The sequence below is a fragment of the Mesoplodon bidens genome, assembly GCF_964165515.1.
Source record: "Mesoplodon bidens genome assembly, chromosome: 16".
Lineage (NCBI taxonomy): Eukaryota > Metazoa > Chordata > Mammalia > Artiodactyla > Ziphiidae > Mesoplodon > Mesoplodon bidens.
This window is the reverse complement of record NC_138173.1, coordinates 5,478,147-5,490,319: the sequence shown is the minus strand read 5'-3', so window position 1 is coordinate 5,490,319 and position 12,173 is coordinate 5,478,147. Positions and strand designations below refer to the sequence as shown.

The 12,173-nt window shown below is 44.4% G+C and overlaps 1 protein-coding gene across 3 annotated transcripts in view; it reads right to left on the bottom strand.

The window, feature by feature from the left end:
* LYN (LYN proto-oncogene, Src family tyrosine kinase) overlaps positions 1-12,173 on the bottom strand; it is a 107,318-nt gene that overhangs the window by 29,182 nt on the left and 65,963 nt on the right. For all 3 annotated transcript variants that reach the window (XM_081214288.1, XM_081214289.1, XM_081214290.1), the window contains exons 9-10: positions 4,491-4,673; positions 2,335-2,411 (exon numbers count right to left, since the gene is read on the bottom strand). In XM_081214288.1, coding sequence (XP_081070414.1) covers positions 2,335-2,411; positions 4,491-4,673 — 260 coding nt within the window. The remainder of the gene's footprint in view (positions 1-2,334; positions 2,412-4,490; positions 4,674-12,173) is intronic.

The following is a 12,173-nucleotide window of genomic DNA, read 5'->3' as shown; positions in this document are numbered from 1 at the left end:
GAATTAACTGTCTCTGCAGTGCTGGCCGCTTCCCCTGCAGGAGGGTCTTGTGGTTGAAAGAAGAGCTGAGAACGTGGCCTCCCTAGAGTCACGTGTGAGAATTCCCGTGTAAAGAGGGGAGATCACATATGAGGTGGAGAGGGGACCCAGCCTCCCGGATGAGACGCAAACCAAGTCTGTCACCTGCGTTTCCACATGCCACTGAACCTGATCCAGTGCTTCGATGTGATTCTTCCTCCAGCTTAGCTAGATTAAATGTGATGACACTATTACTTAGGGGTTAATACCAATAAAGGTTTTGAAAATAACGTAGTTGCTTCATTATGAAATGATTTGTGGGTGGGGGGAGGTATGGAGGAGGGGAGCCTTGAGCTGGACAATGAGATCCTAACTTAGCTTCTAGATTCTTTACAAAGAGACAGCATGAGGAGACCCACTCATTGGCAAGTGCTCCAGAAACTTCCCCAGAACAGCCCCCTCCAGACACTTCAGACCCCATTTACCGCCAACAGACTGGTGGGTTCCAACTTAGAGTTATTACAAGGGATTCCCAGTCTATATGCTGTTTTCTTGGTCAGTAGATGCCATAATGAGGGCGGACCCAGAAGCTCTGATGTCAAAGGCCTTTGTACTGAACTGGCTGAGAATCACATGACGGTAGACTGAGGTATCCTACCTGCCTTGCTTTCCCAATTTCTAACTTAAATGTGGCTTAAACTTTAACACTAGGGGGCAAACTGTATCTTGAGCACGATTACTCTGTGATAGAAAAATCTACATCTTGGTAATAGAGATTTTTTCGGAAAAAAAATGCTAAAGACGTTATTAATTCTGATAATCAAAATCCATAAAAGGGGAAAATGTGTATCAGCACAGTGTCAGGTGCAAAATCATCATAGGGGCAACTCTGCTCACGGAATGACAGTGGGGTGCAGAGGAAAGGGGCAGTTATTTACAGTCAGAGGAACCAGGATGGAGCCCAGCAATTCTACCCACTTTTCTGTAACCTTGGGCAAGTCCAAAGTAAAATGTATTAAAATGTATCCTCATCTGTAAAATGTATTAAATAACAACATAAATGTTTTCAAGATTGTTGGGCTTAAATCTAATGATGGAAGCAGAAGTGTTTTATTATCTAGAAAGAGTTAAAGAAATGTTACTTGCTGTTATAATCATGAGCCAAGCTTTGACTTTAACCCTTAACACATCCCCTTGAAGCAGCAATAACCATGCCCCTCGGACAAGCAAATACACTGACCCAGGAGGCAAAGGCCTTCCTGACAGTGGCTACCAAGTGGCCGAGCCTCGGCACCAGCTCCAGTCCGGGACGCCGGGCTCCAGCTCTGCCCCTGACACTCTGCTGCACAGTATGTGTTCTGGGTCTTCCTCAAAGTGCTTTACCTGTGGACCAACTCATTCCTTCCGCCTCATCTTCCCAAGAAGGCCTTATCAATTTCCCAAGTTTTAAAAGAGGGTCCAAGGAAGAAATGGGCACAAGAAATGAAGACCATAACGACCCCCCTTTCCCAGAACTTCTAGAAACCTCTCATGTTCCTTTGGGCTTTATGGTACGTGCTCTTCCCAGCATGAAGCACCCACGACCAATATCAAGAGACAAGCAAATCGCTGAACATGGCTGACGGACACAACGGAACCCTGAAAAGTCAGTAGCTGGCAACATGCAAATGTGCATTTCCTTGTGATGCCAGGCAGAGGGCTGGGTTTCTGGGTAACTTCCCTCTCCTCTGAAATACACTTCAGAAAACCTCATGTGATTCCAAACTAAACAAATTTGCAACTTTTAGGCTAGTACTAGAAATGCTATAAATGAGTATTTCTCAGAATCCTAAAGACACACCCAACAAGAAGGAGCGAAAGGGGGTGGAGAGGGAAGGAAGACGGTTCCTCTGTTTTCGGCAACACTGAGCACTTAAAAGCATCAGTACTTTAGATCCGTAACTTACACACCACAGACGCATCACTTAGAAGGTGCTGTGCTTACACCCCATGGAGTTCTTCTCCAAAATGCATGCAAAGTGATCAGCTCGGTGGTGCTTCTCCTACCTCTCATGCAGAAATGAGCACAAGTATAAAGGGGTGGACCCGGGTCAGAGACAAGGGCAACCAAGTCAACACTCGACATGTGCGCACACACATTCCGAGGGAAACACCCATCGCCGCCTCCAAAGACACATCCTTTGGGAGATCTTTTTGTTATCACCGCTACTGGGAAACACAACGCAAAGGCCTTCTCCCCGGAAGTACAATTCCATCCCAAGTCTGAAATAGGGAGGTTTTGCAAATTTACAGCATGCCGGTGTTTTCATACTTCACCTGAGCAGAGAAGTCGATCAGCTTCGGAAGCAGCACCTTGCCTCCTTCGTCGCTCTTCAGGAAATCCAGCAAACTGCCTGTTGATAGAGGAAGGGGTCGTTAGTGTAGTTCAAACACACAAGAAAAAACTCCAAACAAAATTCAAAAGATCATTCCTACTGGCAGGGCAGGGTGGGGCGAGGGGACCACGCAAAATGACTGCTTTGTAAATCTGTGTGGTCACCACGCCTTTTCCTGACGTGGGTCAAACCCAGTCCCCTTTAACCTGTCTCCTTTCACCTGATGTGAAATGTACCTGAGCTCCAGGTAAGAAAAGGTGACGGTGGACGCTGCTGTCTTGCTACTGAGCACTTCGTACCTGCCACCACGCTACACGTCCTCCAGCACCTGATCTCCAGAGCTTCTCTGGGACAGAAACCAGCCAGTCCTCCCAGGGGGCCTGCCTGTGTCCACAGCAGCCACTCAGCTGGGCTGCTGCCCCCCGTGTCCAGCACGGATCTCAGCTGTGCCCCAGGTGCCCAATGAGTATTTGATGAACCAACTGCGCTTTGGAGGAAAGTGAGACCTTACTTAAAGGGGCGCGTGCCCACAGGCAAAGTCTCCTGCTTCCTGGGGCTTTACCTCTAAAACACGACCTGCTTCTTCTTCTAGAACTTATAGTGCCAACCTGAGGGTAGGCTTGGGCAAGTTCTGTACCTCGTCCGAGTCCCTGTCAAGAGGGCAGGTCCCAGGAGCTCTATCAGAGTCCGCGGGAGGACAGGTTTAAAGCACGTGCCAGGGAGCTGGCAGGTAGTAGGCGCTCAATTAATCCACAACGAACACTGCTATATTTAAAATGGATAACCTACTGTACAAGGTTACAATGGATACAAAGACCTACTATAGAGCACAGGGAACTTTGCTCCATATTATGTAACTACCTAAATGGGAAAAGAATTTGAAAAAGAATAGACACGTGTATAGGTACAATATAACTGAATCACTTTGCTGTACACCTGAAACTAACACAACACTGTTAATCAACTATCCTCCAATATAAAATTAAAAGTTAAAAAAAATAAAAAATAAAAAAAAAAATCCACAACTCAGAACAGGGGTACTTAGCCCTCAGACTGCTGGGGAGATTGAGTGAGATCCCCCAGGGAAGACATCAAGAGCAGTCTGACATATAGTAATTGCTCAATACAAGGTAGGCACTGTTATCCGGAGAAACTCATGTTTACATTTATGATTAAGAAATATTATTAGTTAATTAATCCAACAAGTATCTACTGAACTCCTGCTTAAATGTCTGATCCTGAGCCTGGCTTCTGGGTTGTAGCAACCTAAGCCACAGGCAATAGGGCTTTTTTTAAAAAACAACGTTCTTTATCAGAAGGACTCTGAGGGACTAATATTCTGAAATATTAACATATATTATATAGGAAAATGTAATAATCATCTATCTAACCTATTCAGCTATGACGTACACTATAATCTCCACTCTGCGGGAGACCATTGTTAATTCTGGATTACGGCTTATGTGTCTTTTCCTCCTTCATTCCTTCTGAAGATTCTTTAGAAATCAGTTAGCAGTTTATTAGTATTTCTACTGAACTGGAGGAAGAGGATGGTGATTCAAGGTCCTTCATCTGAAGGTGACAACAATGGGAGAAAAGATGGTAGCTTGAAACCTCTTCCGCAGGGATTCTGTGATGACACAGGAATTTGACCTTTACAAGGTTTAAAAATATTTACATTTTGAAGTGATATCCTGAACATTTAGATGACGCTAAAGAGGAAATGGAGCTGGTTTTGAAATTTTGAGATCTCACATTTTGAACCCATAACAATAATACTCTTACTTGAGATCCATATTTACTTATTTGACAGACACCTCCTGGGGGCTGACTAGGTATGGGGTACGACTCTTGGAGCTAATATGTATGTGGAGACAAGTGCAGAGAAACTAGGAAGACGACAGATCCATTTTGGAATAGATGACTTCCAGTGCGGTGGTTTATGAAAAGGCTTCATTTTCCTATATGTGCTGATGCTTTGGGAGTGAGCCTGCTGTTTTACACTTGGAAGTATCTGCGTCTTCTCGGAACGTTTAGGTGTTTTCCTTTTTGAGGGTCCGGCCTTCACAAGCATGGGTGCCGGTGGGTGGCGCTCACCCTTGGCCATGTACTCGGTGATGATGTAGATGGGCTCCTCCTTGGTGACCACGGCGTACAGGCGCACCAGCTTGTCATGCTGCAGGGTCTTCATGAGGTTGGCCTCTTCCAGGAATGCTTGCACAGACATTGTGCCTGGCTTCAGGGTTTTTACAGCCACTTTGGTACTGTTGTTATAGTAACCTAGGGAGAGAAAAGAAGGGAGGCCGTGATTTATCAAAAACTTCATGCAGACTTAGAAGAATATTTAGTTATAGACAGAAAAAAACTTCTATGAACTCTACAGTGTTACCATTCTCTAAAATCTGTATATGTAACATTAGGGGCAGCTGAGTAAAGGGTAGAGGGGAATTCTCTGTACTATCTTTACCAAAAAATCCCTAGAATGATTCTGAAATCAAAAGGCTTTTTATCAAACAATAGTAAAATAAAGCTCCATATATGCACCGCACCATTTTCTCTAATTAATAAAATGTTCTTTATTCAAGACCAAAAAACCACACACACCAAAGCTCTATATACTCCTTCGTACACACAAACCCTGCCAATGGTCTGGAAGAAAATACACCAAAATACACCAAGGACTGGCTTAATTATGGGTGATTTAAATTTTGTTCACCATACCTTTAACTCTTTACCAAATTTACTGAAATGAATATGTATTATTTTTATAATCAGAAAAGAAAAAGCTTTGCACTTGAAAAAATTTTACTAACTTTAAAGTAGAAACAATACACTAGAGTCAAATAAACATTTCCCAACGTTTTCAAAGAGAACTGGATTCTGCGTGAACGGAGGGCTCTGGGCTGAACGGTCTGGGGACCACGTCCCGCCCCACCCGCTGTGCCAGGAGATGCAGCGCGAGTGTGGACAGTCCATCAGGGAAGATGCCTGTCTGAGTCGATGGACTGCAGCATTCCCCACCCTTGCTTGACCCCGGAACACTTCTTCATGTACCTTTTCACACCCCACAGAACGTACTTCAGGAGATACTGTCTACTTAGTCGAGTTCCCCCAAGGCACCGCCGTCCTGGGACCTGCCTCAATGATGTGCTTACTGTTAAGCTTGAGTTTCTCTTGGGAAAGCTTTTTCTCAGTGGCTGGGGCAGCTTTTTCTCAGGTTGGAAAGCAGAAGTAGAGATAATCACATGCTCCTTTCCTTTCCTTTCTGTTTCCATAGTTCTCTTAGAAGTACAAAAAAGGGTGAGGAGGAAGGGAGTGGCAGCTGGTCACCACCAGGAGTCATCCTGCAGCTCACCTCTACTTGGTGGGTTACACCCTGATAGCACCTGCCCCAAGAAAGACACAAGTCTAAGGAACGGTGATGTGAAAATGTCCAGTCGCTTTTCAGGTCACACGATTATTAGCAAATACACAGCTTATGCTCAGTGAAAATCAACAATGGTGGTTGGTCTTTGGGTGGCAGAATTTGGGGCGGCTTTGACTTTCTTTTGTTCTTTTTTATTTTGATTAAATTTGTGAATGAGTATACATCTTCTTCTTTTTTTTTTTTTTTACAAAAGGAATTATTTTTAAAAAGAAAAGGAAGTATGTTTCTGTTTCCACACCTTCCAATGGGTAAAAAAAAGTATTAGTCTGCAGCTAACAGTCAACTCTAGTTAGTGATTTTTCTTATCATTAATACTGCTTTTTCTGCTAAAACCTTTCTTTGTGTGTGTGTGTGTGTGTGTGTGTGTGTGTGGTACGCAGGCCTCTCACTGTTGTGGCCTCTCCCGTTGCGGAGCACAGGCTCCGGACGTGCAGGCTCAGCAGCCATGGCTCATGGGCCCAGCCACTCTGCCGCATGTGGGATCCTCCCAGACCGGGGCACGAACCCATGTCCCCTGCATTGGCAGGCAGACTCTCAACCACTGCACCACCAGGGAAGCCCTAAAACTTTTCCTTTCATATTCTCCTTTGATTTGTACTTAGTAGTAGCTTTCCATGCCTTACAGAAAAATGAAGAATGCAGTATATAAAATAAAGTAAGCGTGGGACCATATGGATAAGACAGTAATATAAAGCTGACAAAATATTGTCCTAGGTCATTATCACAAGCCACAACCTACACAAAATAATGGAATTATGAATATATTAAACTGATTTCCATCTCAATGCATAATTACAAACAGTATGAGCTTTCAATGGCTGTAAAGAGTAAATTTAAAGTAAATCCCACCAACAGAAGTCCTTTTAGGGGCTTCCCTGGTGGCGCAGTGGTTGAGAGTCCGCCTGCCGATGCAGGGAACACGGGTTCGTGCCCCGGTCCGGGAAGATCCCACATGCCATGGAGCGGCTGGGCCCGTGAGCCATGGCCGCTGAGCCTACGCGTCTGGAGCCTGTGCTCCGCAATGGGAGAGGCCACAACAGTGAGAGGCCCGCATACCACACACACACAAAAAAAGTCCTTTTAATATTACATTTGAATCAAAAAGTTTCCATTATAATTTGTTTAAGAGTTCATAAATAGGTCTTCATTTACATCGATGTATCCGTGGCAAAGTACAGCAAGGCGTAACAAGAAAATATACCCTCTTTGATATATAAAACTGACAAAGGACTAGTGTCCAGAATATATAAAGAATTCCTATAAATCAATAAGAAAAATAGAAAAATAGGCAAAAGCTTGGATGGGCATTTTACAAAGAAGAAATTCTAATGACTAACAAACTTGTGAAAGAAATTCAATCTAATCAGTAATCAGGGAAATGCAAATAAAGCCACAGGGAGAAACCACCTCCCAACAAGACAAAAATGACAAAGTCTGACAATCTTGAGTGCTGGTAAGTGCCGGCGGCTTGGCAGGGGAGCCGGGGCAGTTCCTGCAGCTCCTTTCCTGGGCTCTTTTCTGAGCATCACTGAAATTCAGTTGTAAAGCTTCTGTCTCCAACAATAGCCTCAAGGTCCCTCGAAGGATGTAGACAGAGCAGACTCCTTTCTAGTGCAGTTGTGTTGAGTGACCACCCACCCGGGCTGTGCCGACCTGGGGCCCACATCTACCCAGTACCACCGTGCTGTCAGGAAAAGGAACACTGCCGACCCTTGTACGTTGCTGGTGAGAGTCTAACCCAGACGAGAGCTTTGGAAGTTAAGTCGGCAGCATTTCATGGAGGTGAAGATTCATACACGGGTGATCCAGCAAATCCACTCCTGGTCATCTAGAGAAACTCATGTACCCTCGCACCAATCAGCACAAAAATGTTCCCAGTAGCCTTGTTCATAGTAGCCAAAATGTGGGAGAGACTCCAATGCCATCAATAAATAGTGAGAAATAGGTAGGATTCCTTTACATAAAGTTCAAAACCTAGCAAAACTAAACTATACTGTGGACACCCCCCCCCATATTCAAAAATAGCAGAACTACAAAGAAAAGTCAGGAAATTATGGCGAAGTCAGAACAGCAGCTGCCTTCGGGGGACAGGCGGGGTTGTGACTGGCAGGGGGTGAGTGGGCGCTTCGGGCTGTGACCTCAGTGGTCACCACACAGGTTTTCATGTCGTTAGCTACAAAATCCAACATTTGCGTGCTATGCACTTTTCTGTCTGCTTGTTACGTTACATAGCAACCAGAGAGAAAGGAGCAGAACTACTCTCCCTTTGTTGTCATAAAAGCCATGGGACTCATTCAGGCTTTCACATAAAATAAAATTATGGGTAAAGGATGAAGAGAAAAATGCTTTCCAAGCGTAGGGGGAAAAGTTAGCAGGAAATACTGCAGCTGCTAAAGATATTAAAAATGCCGATAAAGAGTTTGAGATGGACAGTGAATAAAACAGCTGTGTCAAACACAGCTCCAGGATGGCAACAGCTTCCGCCCTGTGGCCTCTTAGGGCTGTGACATTTGCAGGATAGGGCAGGTTTCCACCTGCACTAAAAGGCATGATTTTTATTCAGCGCTAAGGATCAAATTGTACTTTACCAAGATATTCCCTGGTAGTGGCAGGTTCACACCAGTCACAGAGATTTGGATTGTCATTACACATGGAAACATACCCATTACTATGTATAAAATAGACAACAAGGACCTACTGTATAGCACACGGAACTCTGCTCAATAGTTTATAATAAGCTAGAAGAGAAAAGACTCTGAAAAAGATTCTTATATGTAACTGAATCACTTTGCTGTATACCTGAAACTAACACAACATTGTAAATCAACTATACTTCAATAAAAAATAAATAAATTTTTAAATAAATAAATAAAAAGGAAGTTGCAAAGCGATTTTAAAAAATCTTGTGAAGGTAGTAAATAATTTCGTGTGGGTACTGCTCTCTGCCACAGGTAAAGAAAGCCGAGAAAGCTCCAACTCCAGGTGTGACTAACTTGCACAAAAGAGCTACCACAAAATGGATGGTGGTTTTACAAAAGATGCATGTAGTTGATTTTAGAAGGTGGCTGGTGATTCATTTCAATGCAGCTGGCTCCTGTGAAAATTGATCAAGCAAAATTCAACGCAAAATCAGCTTCCTTTCTTTCCCAGAGTCTCTTCAGAGACCAAGTGGCAACAGGAAACATCACCCTTCGTGTCACTGATGGGTCAGTTCCCTGGGAATCCAACAGCCCACTGAGGAAAACGTGTCTCTAAGCTAGATGTCAGAGGATCACCGGGACAAGAGGAAACAGCTTGAGGGAGAAACTCCTTTCTTTTATTCCCCACCCCCTGCTTCCCCCCCGCCCCCCACCCAGAACAGACCACTTCCTCGTATTTGTCTATGGTGCTTCGGACCAAAAAACCCAGACAATAAAGTGTGCCTGGGAGTCTATGAGCCACTTCTCACGCTTGACGAAAATATTCACTTACTTAGTTAACAGGGTTACAATTTTTAATTTGTTGTCCTTTTTATATCAATGAGCAAAGCTAGCCAGCTTATTCCTTGAGAAGTAAAAACTAAATTCTGGCAGCTCTAAATTGCACAGACCTTGCTCTTAATGGGTCCCTCGGTCAGAATGAGACGTGCAGACACACATGGGAGAGGGGCATCCTGTGACCTGCTTCGCAGCACAGCACCCACCAATATTCTTTTGGTTTTATTCCCCAGCTTTCCTCTGCTAAATGCATTCAACAAATTGACGTAATTTCAGTGGCTAAGGAAGAGCTCCCTGGCTGGCAGCCAGAATCACAGACCCATGCTTGCACGAGATCCCAGATCAAAATTTTCTATTGTTTTCCTTTTCTCTTCTTTCTTTTCCTTTCTTCCCTCCCTTTCTTCTTTTCTTTCTTTAATACAAAACTAGAAGGAGAAAGGCACAATTGAAAAACAAACAACTTTCGATCGCAATATCCTGGCAGTGATATTATGCCATAGTTTTACTATTGGTGGAAACTGAGTAAAGGCTACATGGGACCTCTCTGTATTATTTCTTTTATATATACGATAGCTTTATTGAAATATAATTCATATACCATATCATTTTCCCACTTAAAATATACAATTCGGGGCTTCCCTGGTGGTGCAGTGGTTAAGAGTCCGCCTGCCAATGCAGGGGACACGGGTTCGAGCCCTGGTCCGGGAAGATCCCACATGCCACGGAGCAACTAAGCCCGTGCACCACAACTACTGAGCCTGTGCTCTAGAGCCCGCGAGCCACAACTACTGAGCCCGCATGCCACAAATACTGAAGCCCGTGCGCCTAGAGCCCGTGCTCGACAACTGTGCAGTGTGAGTTGATGGCCTTGCTCTTAGGAGACACCTGTGTAAGTGCTTAGGGGTGAAAGTCATCACCTCTGCAACTTACCCTCAAGTGGCTCCACAATAACAATAAAATACGTACGTGTGTGTGTGTGTGTGTGTGTGTGTATAGAGAATACAGCAAAATATTAAGTGGTGAATCTAGGTGAAGAATATACAGTGTTTATTATACCTGCCCCTATTCTGTGGATTTGGAAAAAATATATTAAGAAGTAACTGCAAATACCTCAGGGGAAAAGTGGCAATTTAAAAAAAAAAAAAGAGCAGATACCAGTTTGACAGTTCCTTCAAAATTTAAACAGAATTACCACGTGACCCAGCAATTCCACTCCTAGGAGGATGTATATACCCAAAAGAAATGAAAACATTTGTCCACACAATAATTTGCACACGAATGTTCAAAGAAGCATTATGCATAATAGCCCAAAGGTGGAAACCACCCAAATGTTCATCAATGGATAAATAGATAAGCTGTGGTATATCCATACAATGGAATATTGTTCAACCATAAAAGACGAAAGAAATTCCGACACAGGCTACAACGTGGGTGGACCTTGAGGACACCATGCTGAGTGAGATAAGCCAGATACAAATAGACAAACATCTGTATGATTCCACTTACATGAGGTCCCTAGGGTATCACAGCCATAGAGAAAGGAGGCAGAAGGGTGGGTGTCCAGGGGCCGGGGTCGAGGGGGAAGGAGAGTGTCTAGTGTTTCCTTCTGGAGCGATGGAAGTATTTTGGTACTAGATAGAGGTGGTGGCTGCACAACCATGGGAATGTGGTAAATGTCACTGAGTTGCCCACTTTAAAATGATTGATCCTATGTCACATGAATTTTACTTCAATTTAGAAAAAAAGGTGGACAGAGGAAGAGGGGAAGGAAGTGACGATCTGGGTTGCAGAGGGTGGGCAAAGACACACCTAGAGCGAGATCACGCCCCCAGGCCTGCGGGCCCGACCGGAGACACAGTGCCAGTGAGCAAGGTGAGGTTGTGTACTCATGAGTTACCTGAACTCCGTTATCACGTTCCCAAAGACTTACAGCGCAGTAAGAATCAATTATATGCAGAGGCATATTTAAACGATCCTTTGGCTAAAGCAGTGACAACAGGAGAAAATGGGCAAAGCTGTGATCCCAGCGGCTGAGATTTTAGAGGGAAACCTCTCCCTTGCAGACTGGCTGGGCTGGGGCTGGGTGGGTTTTAAAAGCTGCCTGGCCCTTCTCTTTAGAAATCATGTTTGCTCTCACTCACACAAAGCTGGCGTGGAAACCGTGATGCAGTAAAAAATCGTTTTAAAAAATTCTTTTTACAAAAGAGAAAGGAATTCATAGTCATTATAAAAGCTTTAGAAAAGACAGGTGGGCAAAAAGTATCTGCTGGAGAAAAAGCCACTGTTATCATTTTGGTGCTTTTCTTGCCAGCCAGAGAAGGCAGTACTTAACAGTAAGGAACAATTCTCTAACGGTGGAATTTTGAGTATCTTTAGAAAGTTTCTTGGTGAGAAACTGCAATACCTGTGAGGCTTCCTATTAAGCCCACTAGCAAGGATGGTCCTAACCCAAGTGTACCCTCCCCTGAGATGCAAGCACATTCCTGTACTTAACATGTGTGTCCAGAGAATCTGGTGATGAGAGAATCACGCAAGAGTAGACAGAACCACCAGGATAAATGCCCACTGCCCCCTTCCTTATAAACATTCATCCTTGGGACTTCCCTGGTGGCGCAGTGGTTAAAGGTCCGCCTGCCAATGCAGGGGACACAGGTTTGAGCCCTGGTCCAGGAAGATTCCACATGCCACGGAGCAACTAAGCCCGTGCACCACAACTTCTGAGTCCGTGCACCACAACTACTGAAGCCTGCATGCCTAGAGCCCGTGTTCCACAACAAGAGAAGCCATCACAATGAGAAGCCCATGCACTGCAACGAAGAGGAGCCCCCACTCGCTGCAACTAGAGAAAGCCCGTGCACCCAGCAACGAAGACCCAAC